The sequence below is a fragment of the Artibeus jamaicensis genome, unplaced genomic scaffold (assembly GCF_021234435.1).
Source record: "Artibeus jamaicensis isolate MK-2021 breed Jamaican fruit bat unplaced genomic scaffold, CSHL_Jam_final contig_889, whole genome shotgun sequence".
Classification (NCBI taxonomy): Eukaryota; Metazoa; Chordata; class Mammalia; order Chiroptera; family Phyllostomidae; genus Artibeus; species Artibeus jamaicensis.
The window spans coordinates 1,827,233-1,840,583 of record NW_026522005.1 but is presented as its reverse complement, the minus strand read 5'-3'; the positions used below and the strand labels follow the sequence as shown (position 1 = coordinate 1,840,583).

The window sequence follows — 13,351 nt, the reverse complement described above, 5'->3', positions numbered from 1 at the left end:
TTTAGGGTTTCCTGCTCGAACTCTTAACATATGAATGAAAGCACTCTTAGCAGAGCGGATTTCACAGGTTTATCAGGAAGTCTTCCTGGTGCCAGATTTTTCCCCTGGACACGCTCTAGCAAGGCAAGGACCTGCACCCCTCCCCATCAGGTATTCAGGCTTTAAGGGATTAGAGCCAGGAAGTGCTTCTGCCAGAGGACATGGGGGTGCCCCCCCCCAATTAGTCTTACCCATTATTGACTTCCGACCAAGTTTTGAGAGTAGGGAGAGGAAACTGAGGCAGCATTTGCTGCCAGAGACAAGCTTTGTCTCCTGCGGCTCGCATTCCAAAGGTTGTCACTCGCCCTTAGCCACAAGGGGTCGAGATACAATTCCTAGGACCAGGAGGAGTGGTCTATAACACTCTGTAACCCAAATTGTTCATCTGTAAAATGGAAGTAACAATAACACCCACTGCAGCAGGTTGTCTGAGCATTAAATAAGTTAATAACATGTAAAGATCTTAGTATGTGGTAAGTACCAGCAATGGTGGTGATGTCAAGTGTATTCATCCACAAACAGTATTGTTTTACAGGCCTTTAATTATCTTTGGAGAGAGCTTTTTAAAATCATCGGCATTAAAATGGAACATTTTTGAACTAGACAGTGTTGGTTATCAGTAAGCCCTTTGATATGACTTCCCAAAGTGCTAGCAGAATGATGTTAGGGGCTGGATTAGGTAGAAGAAAACCATCTTACTTTGAGTGGAAAGGGTAGGTGTCTCATCTTTAAGTGGATATCAGGTTTGAATGTTTTAGAAAAACCTTTTACTATGAAATCTACAATGAAGGAATAGTCATTATATATTATGCGCTCTAATCAGTGTTCTTCGTGACTGTTTTCCAGCTCTTTCAGATGGTAGCCTGGCTTTTGCAATAACACATCCTGGCACAGTTCACAGGGTCATGTGATTTGATTGTAGTTAGGGTTAATTAAACAAAAAGTTGAAAAATTAGCCGATTATCGAGGATTGATTGATCCTATTGTGATGGACTCTCTCTCAAAGTAGTTGTTGGGAGAAGGGGAGGTAGAGTGTGACTAAAATATAAATATATAACTGCTTTACTTTGGTTTCATTTTAGCTTCCTTGTGGTCATAGATGCAAAGAGCTGTGCCATCCTGGTGAATGTCCTTTTAATTGCAACCAGAAGGTAAAACTTAGATGTCCTTGTAAAAGAATTAAAAAGGTAAATATTTTAAGTTATTAAAAATACTTTTCTGTACACACTTCTTTTTGTCTGTGTTTAGTAGTTCTTTGGCTTTATTTTTTAGCTTTTTAACCTTAAGGTCTTCTCTTTTTTTTTTAAGATTTTATTAATTTTTTAGAGAGAGAAGAAGGGAGAGAAAAAGAGAGGGAGAGAAACATTGAACAGTGTCCCTTGCACTCCTGCAACTGGGGCCTGGCCTGCAACCCAGGCTTATGCCCTGACTGGGAATCAAACCAGCAACCTTTTGGTTCACAGGCCAGCACTCAATCCGCTGAGCCACTGCAGCCAGGTAGCCAGGGCAGGTCCTGTTAGAAACTTATCCCATCTATTTCTGTAAATGCTTTTTTTTTTAACCAGTCTGTAAGGAGAATTTTTTTTTTGGCTTTTAATATTTTTGAAAGGTTAGATTTTCTTATTCTTTCCTTTTTAAAAAAGTTATTTAGTCATTTTTAATTTTTGTTCTGTTGCAGTTGTCCCAGTTTTTCCCCCTTTGACCTCCTTTGCCCATCCCATCCCTCGCTCCCACAGTCGATTCCCACACTGTTGTCCATGTGTGTGGTTCATTCATACGTGTTCTTTGTTTAGTCCCTTCCCCTTTTTTCGACCATTATCCTCTCCTCTTCTCTCTGGTCACTTTCATTCTGTTCCTTGTTTTCCATGCCTGTGGTTCTATTTTGTTTGTTAGTTTATTTCGTTCATTAGATTCTTCTTATAAGTGAGATCATATAGTGTTTGTCTTTCACCAACTGGCTTACTTCACTTAGCATAATATTCTTCAGTTCCATCCATGTTGTCATAAAAGGTAGGAGTTCCTTCTTTCTTTCTGCTCTGTAGTATTGTATTCCATTGTGTAAGTGAACCACAGTTTTTTGATCAGCTCATTTACTGATGGGAACTTAGGCTGTTTCCTGCACTTGGCTATTGTAAATTGTGCTGCTATGAACATAGGAGTGTATAAGTTCTTTTGAATTGGTGTTTTGGGATTTTTAGGGTATATTCCCAGCAACAGAATCATGTGAGTCAAAAGGCAGTTTTGTTTTTAGTTTTTTGAGGGAATTCCATACTATTTTCCACAGTGGCTACAGCAGTCATTCCCACCAACAGCGTACTAAGGTTCTCTTTTCTCTACATCCTTGCCAGCAGTTGTTATTTGTTGATTTATTGATGATAGCCATTGTAACTGGTATGAGGTGATGTCTCATTGTGGTTTTAATTTGCATCTCTTTGATGGCTAGTGATGTTGAACATCTTTTCATGTGTCTACAGGCCATCTGTATGTCTTCCTTAGAGAAGTCCTTCTCTAAGGACATTCCTTAAAGGACCTATTCAGGTCCTTTGCCCATTTTTTAATTGGATTGTTTGCCTTCCTGGTGTTGAGTCATGTGAGTTTTTTATATATTTTGGAGATCAAACCCTTGTCCAATAAACATATCATTGGCAAATATATTCTCTCATGTGGTTGGTTCCCTTTTCTATTTGATGATGGTTTCTTTGAATGTGCAGAAGCTTTTTTTTTTTTGATGTAGTCCCATTTGTTTATTTATCCCTTTATTTCCTTTGCCCTAGGAGATATATTAGCAAAAATATTGCTTTGTGGGATTGCTGAAGTTTTCCTGCCTGTATTTTCCTCTAGGACTTTCATGGTGTCATGACTTATATTTAAGTCTTTTATCCATTTTGAGTTTATTCTGGTGTATGGTGTAAGTTGGTGGTCTAGTTTCATTGTTTTTGTTTTTGTTTTTGTTTTTGCATGTACCAGTCCAGTTCTTCCAACCCTGTTTATTGAAGAGGCTATCTTTACTCCATTGTGTGCTAATGCCTCCTCTGTCAAATATTAATTTACCAAAGAGACTTGGCTTTATTTCTGCATTCTCTTTCTGTTCCATTGATCTATGTGTCTATTGGGCCAGACTATTTAAATTACAGTGGCCTTGTAGTATAGTTTGGTATTGGGTATTGTTATTCTTCCTACTTTGTTCTTCTTTCTCAAGATTGCTGAGACTATTCAGAGTCTTTTTTGGTTCCATACAAATTTTTGATATATTTGTTCTAGATCAGTGAAAATGTCATTGGTATTTTAATAGGAATTGTGTTGAATCTATAGATTGTTTTGGACATTTTAATGGTGTTAATTCTTCCAACTTATGAACATAGTATATGCTTCATTTTTTTGTATCTTTCTCAGTTTCTTTCTTCAGTGTTCTTTAGTTTTCCATGTACATACAGGTCTTTTACCTCCTTGGTTAAATGTATTTCGAGGTACTTTATTTGTCTTGGTGCTATAGTAAATGGGATTTCTCCCCCCCCCCCCAGTTTCTCTTTCTGATAGTTCATTATTGGTGTACAAAAATGCCGTTGGTTCTGAATATTGACTTTGTGTCCTGCTATTTGCCAGATTTACTTATTAGGTCCAGTATTTTTGGTGGAGCCTGTAGGGTTTTCTGTGTACACTATCAGGTTATCTGCAAATAATGACATTTTCACTTCCTTCTTTTCAATATGGGTGCCTTTTATTATTTTTTTCTTGTCTAATCACTATGACTAGAACTGTCAGTATTACGTTGAATAAGAGTGTTGAAAGTGGACACCCTTATCTTGTTCCTATTTTTACCTATTGAGTATAATATTGGCTGTAGGTTTCTTGTATATGGCTTTTATTATGTTGAAGTATGCTCCCTCTATTCCCACTTTGCTGAGTGTTTTTAATCACAAATGGGTGTTATATGTTATCAACTGCTTTTGTAGCATCTATTGTCATGATCATGTAATTTTTGTCCTTCATTTTTTTATGTGGTGCATTACATTTATTGATTTGTGAATATTACACCACTCTTGCATCCCTGTAATGAATCCCACTTGGTCATGGTGTATGATCTTTTTAATGTATTCCTGAGTGTGGATTGCCAGAAAAATTATTTTGAGTGAGAAGAGGAAGGAGAAATTATAAGAGTAGGGGATAGAATCAAGGCAAAGGGAGAAAATGAAATTTAAAATGTAAGTAAAACAGGGAGATACAGTGACAAAATGGAGTTAAGAAAATGGAAGAGTATAATAAAAGGTTTGAAATAAAATTAAAAAGTAGTGAACTAAAGGGAAGAAAATTGCAGAAAAACTGCAAGAAGTTCAATGACAACTAGGTGTAAAGAGACTAAGAATATTATGCAAAAGAAAAAAATGTGTGATGTCTATAGTAAAGACAAATGATTTCGAGAGATCGGGGGAGGAGAGATAATAAGAGTAAGGTATAGAATAGAGGCTAAGAAAGGGAAAAAAATTCCAAATTTACAAAGGGGGAAAGAAAATAAGAAAACTGTAAGTAGGGGAAAAAGAGTGTTTATTTACTAAAGGAAGGAAGTATGATTTTGAGAGGATAGAGGGAGAAGAAACAGAGTAAGGAATAGGAACAGGGCATAGTATGCGGGAAAATAAAATTTAAAATGAAAATAAAGGGCTGGAAGAAGGCAAAACGGAGTAAGACAAGGGAAGGGGACAATGTGAAATTTGAAATAAAAATAATATAAAAATTTAAATAAAAAGGAACAAAGAATAGTGAATTCGTTGGAATACAATCTAAGCAAAAGAAGAAATATTAAAAGTCTATGCAAAAGAAAGGAAGAAAATAATGCAAATTCTGAAGAAGAACGAGGCAGAATTTGTCTCAGCAGAGTTTGGTGTTTGCCTTCTGTCTTCTCTTTCTGAATTTGCCTCTGGCATTTTATCAGCTGAAGGTCCTGGGGCAGGTTGTCCATCTTCTGACAGCACTGCCTATATCCCCATAAGCTGCCTCTAAAGTGGGCTTCTCTTGTGATTGGGAGGGTGGGATCCCCGGGTCTCCCCTGGAAGGCACTGTTCAGTCTCTGGGAAAATTGTGGGTGTGTTCTCCTGCCCCTGCACCATCGTCCTTGGTCTGCTCCAGCTTATTTCCAGTAGTGTGTAGTTTCTGATGAATTAGCCGTCTGTTTTAGGGGAGGGGCCCATCTGTGCAAGAGGGTCAGCTCTTTCCTGCTTGGTGCTGATGGCAGTTCTGGGTGTGGGCCGAGGCTGGGCAGGGCCCTGATTCCCCCTTGTTTCGCACACAGATTTCTGATCTCCCTGCTTTCCTGGCCTCAGTGGAACAGAGCCTCAGGAAACAGTGTGTTTGTCTCCCTGAGAGTTGTGTAAAATGGGCCCTTTAGGTGTTTCTCTTTCTGTCTTTCTCTTGCAGATATGTACCCCGCGGGAGGTTTTTGAGCTTGTCCTGCTTGTTCTGAAGGAGGTGGGGGCTGGGTGTGTCCTTCCCTTCCTGGAGGTTCATCTCTGCTGGGGAAGGGGGCTCTGTCCAGCTGCAAATAATCTCATGTGCTCAACTCCTACCTGTCCAGTTCCCAGCCCACTGCCCTCAAAGCAGACACAGTCTCGAACTCTCCACTCTCCACAGCCTCCGCCTGCCAGCTGGACTGGCCTAGGGCCAAGAAATCCCCTTGCTGTGCACCTTTCTGATCTCTCTGCCCAGCTGCACTCGGTGGCAGCAGACGGCTCCCTCAGTCCTTCCCCCTTGCTGGCAGGGCAGCCGCGCATGGGGTCCCTGCCCAGCACTCCTCAGCTCCCCTTTTAAAAAGTCCCTCCGGGCGGGCACTCCTACTGCAGCAGAGTAGAGCTTTCTATACACACCAGCTCTCCAAAAAGCCAGAAGTCTCCACAGTCCCGCTGGCTGTAGCCTGCCTCCTCCGCCTGACCCAGGTGCCTGTAAATGTTTATTTGAAAAATCAGCTTTGTTTGGCATTTTGTTTTCTGCAGTTTAATACTAAAAGATGATTTTGTTTTTATGTTGGAACCAAGTTCAGTGCCCCACCCCCCTTTTTGGGGATAGAAAAAAAGGGTACTATACTTGTGTTTTCACAGGAACACATGTGGATAATAAAATGAGTTTCATGGTTTAAGAAATAGTCTGGCCTTGGCCAGTGTGGCTCAGTTAGTTGGAACATCGGTTTTTACACAAAGTTGGAGGGTTTGATTCCCAGTCAGGACACACACCTAGGTTGTGGGTTCAATCCCTGGTTGGGACCCATATGTGAGGCATCCAGTCGATGTGACTCTCTCACATCAATGTGTGTGTCTCTCTCTCCCTCCATCCCCCTCCTCTCTCTCTAAAATCAATCAACATATTAAAAAAATTTAATAATAATAATAACAATAAAGAAATGGTCTGGAATTAGCTTTTGTTGCTTTTACGAAACTTTTTGCCACCAGTATTGTGTTTTAAAAATGTTGTCTTGGAACGACCTCACATGCACAGCGTTATAAGATGATAACATTCAAACTTGGAGAAAACTCGTTTTAATATAAAATAATGGTAACAGGAGTAAGAGGGCAAAAACTAACTATTGGAAAGCTCAGTGGCAACAAATTATACACCATTAGGCAAAACTGAGGGTGGAAGAGTCGAGTTTTCCGATGCCAGTGGGCCTGGAGCCGAAGGGTCTTTTTCCCGTCCTCCTCTTCCTTGACTTTCCTGTTGAGCCCTGGCTTTTTCCTCTCTCAGCTGTAGTTGTAGCTCCTTCTGGTCTTGCTGTTTCCGTGGTCATTTCCGAAAGCTAGGCTCCTTTTTCTTGTCTTTAAATTTACTCTTTTATTTATCCATTCAACAAATATCTATTGAGAATTTTTTACTTTTATTGAGGGTCTTTTCATTTACTTTCACAGCTGCTACTATTATTTTCAGGGGTAAATAACTTCTGAATTTAAATTTGTAGGCTTGACCTCATTTGGAGTTGAGTTCTTAAGTTTTAGATGTTTAAATTGGACCACCTTCACATGAGAATCAGTACTTAGTCAAGCCACTGGTACCCTGGGCTGTCTCTCAAGTTTTCTCTCAGATTTCAAGTGCGGTTTGCTGCCCATTAGAACTTTGGCAACAGCTTGTTCTTGGACAGCTGCTTCATAGCACATTTTCTAGCCTCTAATCATAATACTTCCCCAATCTAAGTTCTTCAGTGGTTCTTCATCCACTATGGGGAAAAAATAAGCATTTTTTATAAGAAACATGGACATAGACTCAGCATACAACAGAATTTATATTACCCTTTCTTGCTTGTCCAGTCTCATCCTCTAGCAGTTGTCTCTGTGAATGTGTTGCATAAGTGCCCTGACATTTACGCTATAGTCCCTTTCTGTCTGTGGAGATGTGTATCTTGCTTCTGTGTAAAAAACAAGGTATTGAGCTGGCCAGAAAATTCCTTTGCCACTTTGCTCACAAGAACCTGCTAATACTCAGTGTAAGCACTTGTTTGGGAAGGTCTTCCTTCCTTGACTCCCAAGGAAAGAATTAATGGCAGGTGCTTCTTCCTCTTTGCTTTCTTTGTACTAGGGTCTAGCATTTTCTCAAGAGCTTTGTGGTTCTGGGCATGTCTGTAACCTTGTTTCCTCACCTGTGAAATAAAGTTAATACATAGATTTATTGGAAGGAATAAAAGAGGTGATGCATATATAGCACTCAGCACAATGACTGCTCTGTTTAGTAACATAGTATGTTTAATGTTTAATAATATAACAGCTGCTAATAGTAGCTGCTATTATTACTTTTGCTGTAGTACTTATTATTATACTGTCTGCATTATTATGTCCCCTGTCCCTAATACAGCACCGGGCATGTAATGGGCACTCTGTAAGTACCTTTCAGGTGAAAAAAGGCTTATAGACTTAATGTCCACAAACACACATTTTTGTCTTTAATATTTGCTCATGATATTTTTTCTTTTTTTGGACTACCCTCAGAGGACAAGACTGTGTTTATTTTCAACATCTGCCAAAAATAAAGAAGGGGAAAAACCCCTCTAAGCAATAAAGTTCCATTGTACAAAGTTTTCACTGAAGCATATGCACTTTGTTCATAGGAATTGGTGATCTTAACTCTGGTAGATGTGAACTGAAAGACTAGAGTCTGAGGGTGGTGGTGAGAGAGGAGAAATTGATACCAACAGGGACCCTTAGAGCAAAAGTACATTTGGCAGCAAGAAGTAGGCAGTAAGTAAGTGTCATATAAAAGATCTATAAAGTCAAAGCCTGAAACTATTTAAAATAAGGACCACTTGATTTGTTATAGTATAGCACACAAATTGATCATAGTATTGCTATCAAGTCACTAAGAAAAAAGTACTTTAGTTCTTTATTTCTTTAAGGAGACAGTGAAGTGCAGATTCAAACTGTAGGATGATTTTTATTTAAACTTAAGAAAGGTTTAAGGGTTGAAAGGAACATTTGTAGCTCTTTAGAAAAGGCTCTAGACTTGCACTGAGTTGGTAGCCACTAGCCACATATGTCTAAGTTTGAATTTTAATGAATTAACATTAAGTAATATTAACCATTATTTCCTGGATTTCACCAGCCACATTTTAAGTGCTCAGTAGCCATTTCTGGTTAGTGCTACTCCATTGGGTAGTGCAGATTTAGAATGTTTGCTGTACGTCAGAAAGCAGTTGGTGGCACTGCTCTCAGCATTTTATTCCCTGGATGTTTTAGAAGATTAACAAGAAATTTTAAAAAAACCCCACAAACCCTGAAGTTTTCTCAATGGTTGCACTCAGTAAATGGATGATTTTAATTTGATGGTATTTTTTTTGTAATTAAAAAATAAGGTAATCATTCTTTGGACCAAGAAATTTGATGCTTGTATCTGCATTATTATTGAATATTAATGGACATGACTGTTAAGTATTTTGCATAACTTTAATCTGTTAGTGAATTTTTGCTTTTGACATACAGTTAGGACTTTCAGGGGAAAATCTTAAATATGAAATGTGAAATTTTTTGTTTGTAGGAACTGCAGTGCAACAAAGTACGTGAAAATCAAATTTCCATAGAATGCGATGCAACGTGCAAGGAGCTGAAGCGGAAAGCCTCTGAGGTGACGTCACGTTAAATACCGTCTTTGATGTGCCAGTGGCCTTTCCCTGCTTATTTTGTGCATTTCTGTGTGCTTATTACGAATGACTTGAAATCTCATCTTTTTAGATTTTGTAATTAAAGCCTACTTTGTATAGGCCTGCTCTGAATGCTCAGGGGGGCTTTTTATTGTCTAGAACATACCGACTTTTCCATCCTCTGGACCAGTGAGTGCATGTGCTCGGGGACATGGTCGTTCATCTTACCCTTAGTGTAAGCCTCCTGAAAATCAGGCTAACATCATGTAAAAATAAGGTTTTAGGATTCTCTGCTGTCTGCGTTACCACCTGTGTTACCATTTCCCTTACTCAACCCCCTCAATGAATAAATTCTTGATTTTGTTTGAAACTGAAACTAATTTCCCTTTAAGACATTTGAAGTAAATGGTCAGTTTCAACTCTGAAAAGAGAATGGTGTTTAATAATTTTGATCATAGCTTCTTAGTATGGTTACTCGAGAGCAAAAATCCAGTTTTAAAAGCATTTCAGCTTATACTATTGTAACTCTTTGGACTGTGGTCTAGCATCTGTTACAGTTGTTAAGTTGAGGAGTGTGTGTGACGTACAGCGTGTCACCTCTCCTCAGACCCACTCCGCTGGACAGTGCCTTGGTAACACTAACTTCCAGTGTAGAGCTGCCCAGAGTAGTCACGGTCAGTGCAGCACCAGCGAGAAGATGTTAAAGTTCTGTGTAAAATTTGACAATTACAATGCGGTTTACTTGTAAATGTCCGTAAACAGATAAAAGAAGCAGAAGCCAAAGCTGCTCTTGAGGAGGAAAGGCGAAAACAACAGGTAACTGAACAAATTTCCTAGATTTGTGTTTCTTCGCGTCATTGTCAGTTGTGTACTGTAGAGTCTCAGCAGAGTATTGGTGTTGAAGTAGAAGACCGATGCCTGTATTTTAGGGCGCCCTGACTTAATCATTTCTGTATTTAGTGTCAGAGCCAGGTCAGAGTCAGTGCCGTCTGAAACACTCTTCTGTGGCTCCCCACCTCCCTTTCTGCTTTCCCAAACTCTGAATTTGTTGACTACAATTGTAGTAGATTTAAAAAAAAAAATCAAATCAGTATACTTACTATATGTCATTACTATTTAAAAATTTTGCAAAATGATGTATGTTCATCTAAGAGGAAAGTTTTAAATTAACATATGTATTGGTTGTAATAAAAATAATACTATTTTGTTTTAGGCTGAACTGGAGGCTTTTGAAAACAGACTGAGGGGTCGTCGGAAGAAGAACAGGAAAAAAGATGAAGTGGTGGTTGAGCTAACACTGTGGCAAAAGTATAAATATCATCTCCTTCGCGCATGTGCGGTTGTGGTGTGTGTGTTCATAGCGTGGTACATAGCCCAGGGGTGAATTGAAGTTTTTTATCTGTTAATATACCTCAGACTGGATTTAGATATGTTATTAAATTTGGAATACTAGGAAGTGAATATTGTACAACATGATACACATTTGCATTCATGTCTCTATTCTCTTCCATTTGTTGTTAGAAGGATAGAATGTTAAGCTTTATCTTAATGAATGTACGAGAAGTGGCAGTATAACACTGTGATATTGAGAGCATGACTGAACTTGTAAACTGTTTCATAAGGCATAGTTAGTAGCAGGGTAACATGTTGTTCATTGTGCTTCCTTGTATTAACATAGTTGTTTTATTTACTATTTGAAACCAAGTTATTTTTTTCCCAAATTAAGATGAAACTGAGCCATAGGTGCAGAAAAGAGAGATGTTTCATAATGTTTTAGGTACTTATTAAAAGGTACTTTTCTTCATCATGTAATTTGTACTTTAAAACAATGATTCTCTAAAAGACCTCTTAAATTGTAACACGAAGTTATACAATTAGATTCCAGAAATTGGTTTATTAGTGAGGAATTTTTATCAGTTATTGAAATAAATTTTTGTGTAGTATGTTCCTCAGAGGAAAATATAATTGTTTTCAAAATACACCAGGCTATATTCCTCCCAGTGACTGTTTCCAGTGTAAGGAGCGTTCAACTGGAGTTGGCATGTTTTGTAAAACTTGTCTTGTCTTTTCAAAGTAATAATAAAAGAAACTAATATTTATGAGCACTATGTGCTGAGCACAGGGCTTACAAGCTTTATGTACTTTATTCTCATTTTTCTTACTGTAACTAGATTTTATCTGCAAATAATTAGTTCTTATGAAATCAAGCTATTAGAGAAATACCAGTAAGCCAAATCTGTTTGAATTGTGAGTCATTTTAAATGGTTTTGTTATTTAATTTTTGTACGATTAATGTTTTCATTAAAGTTTTTCATACCCAATTTGTACTCTGGCATATTTACTATGATCTAAAATATTCAGGAGCCTGTAGGTTCAAGCCATGGATTAGAATCAACGTATAAAACTCCAAAATTTGATGCAAAACATAGTAATTGCTAGATAGTAAAAAGTGGTAGGAATATGTTTTAAACAGAAGTGCAATGAAGGATTTTTAAATTTTGCTAAATTTAACTTGTTGTTTTTTTTTAATGCCTTGTTGATGAGTCAGGTATTAGCTGGTGTCTAAAATCAAAGGGCACTCACTCATTCCTTTCTTTATGGGCTTTGTGTTTTGCTGTTAGTTTTAGGTTTTTTTTTTTTTTTTTAATTTTCCCAGTGGTAGAGTTACTGGGTTGGTGTTCAGAAGCTCTAAACTAGAGCTGCTACTCTCAACACCACCTTCCTCTGTTCTAAAACGAGTGTTAAAGAATATGAGCAACTTGGTGTGTCTACTTGAAATGCTATTTTCATGTCAGAATCTTGACCTATTAAACAAGCCTGAAGCCTAGCTTTTATCTGCCTGTTGATCTTCTGATCTTGCTAGGTTTTCTTTTTAATTTGTGGGAAAGAATTTAGTGAGCAGCAGAAGAAAATTGAATAAATGACAACCTCTCTGCAGTTTTTTTATTTGCTTGGCCATTATCACAGAGCTTAATTTGCCCAAAGTCACACAACTATTCACTCAACTAATACACGTGTTTCCTCTGGGACAGGTACTCTCTAGAGATGGCCGCAACCCTCAGGGAGCTGCTACAGGAGTGGAGGAGATAAAAAAGTGAATGTGATGCCATGTGTAATAAGTGGTATTAAAAATAAGAGATAGTACAGAAAGTGGTGAGAGTGGGATGAAAGAGCACTAGCTACTTGAAATTGGGAAAGCCCCTCAGCGATTGGTTCATTTCAGCTGTGACCTGAATGGCCTTCACATGAAGATCTGAGGGGAAAGTCTGTGAAGGAGAGAAAACTGCAGATACAAAGTCCCTACAATTGCTGGACACCAGAAGGGCTGGTGTGGCTGGAGCTTAAGAGAACGAGAGGGAGAGAGGATCTAGGGCCAGTTCATGTGTACTTAAGTAGATCATGGTGAGGAACTGGGATTTTATTCTAGTCGCGGTGGGCAGCATGTAAATGGGGAATGGTTACTACCCTTTAAAAAAAAATATGTCTGGCTGCTGTGTGGAGAAAAGGCTAAGGGAGCAAGCCTCAAAGCAGGGAGGGAGATGGTTGGGAAGCAGTTCAGGCTGGAAATGCTGGTAGTCCTCAGATTCAAAGGTCCACGCCTCAAGTTCACACGGGGCCCCATTGCCCAGAGCGAGCAGCCTGAGGATGCTGCAGAAAGCACTGGACAATGAGCAGAGGGGGAATGAATGCAACAGGAGTTTTTTAAGGTCAAAATAAAGTTAATTTGCTATAAATACACTAATTTTCTGAGGGAAATAAAGCAATACCTGTTCTTTCTGCATCTGACTGAACCGATTGTAGAAGGCATGGAAAAAGTTTTCAGATAGCCACTAAGAAAAGATAAAATTGTGCCCTGGCTGGTGTGGCTCCGTGGATTGAGCGCAAGCCTATGAACCAAAGGATTGAGGTTTGATTCCCTGGTCGGGGCACATGCCTGGGTTGCGGGCCAGTTCCTGGCGGGGGATGCACAGGAGGCAACCATATACTGATGTTTCTCTCCCTTTCTCCTTCCCTTCTCCTCTGAAAATAAGTAAATAAAATGTTTTAAAAAAAAGAAAAGATAAAATTGTGACTGCGATGGCCATCATTTCCTTTTGTGTCATTATAAAAGTTTATTAGCTTACCGTTTGAAATTTGTGGAATGTTTATATTGATACCTTTAAAGTTTTTTGCCTTAAACACTTTCAGGAATTGGCAAACAGTGTT

At 38.7% G+C, this 13,351-nt stretch overlaps 1 protein-coding gene across 3 annotated transcripts in view; it reads left to right on the top strand.

The window, feature by feature from the left end:
• The window catches only part of NFXL1 (nuclear transcription factor, X-box binding like 1), a 47,596-nt gene extending 36,136 nt beyond the window's left edge, over positions 1-11,460 (top strand). For all 3 annotated transcript variants that reach the window (XM_053654971.1, XM_037164782.2, XM_037164786.2), the window contains exons 20-23: positions 1,122-1,226; positions 9,043-9,129; positions 9,908-9,961; positions 10,359-11,460. In XM_053654971.1, coding sequence (XP_053510946.1) covers positions 1,122-1,226; positions 9,043-9,129; positions 9,908-9,961; positions 10,359-10,529 — 417 coding nt within the window. In that variant the 3' untranslated portion in view covers positions 10,530-11,460. The remainder of the gene's footprint in view (positions 1-1,121; positions 1,227-9,042; positions 9,130-9,907; positions 9,962-10,358) is intronic.
• The last annotated feature ends 1,891 nt before the right edge of the window (positions 11,461-13,351 follow it).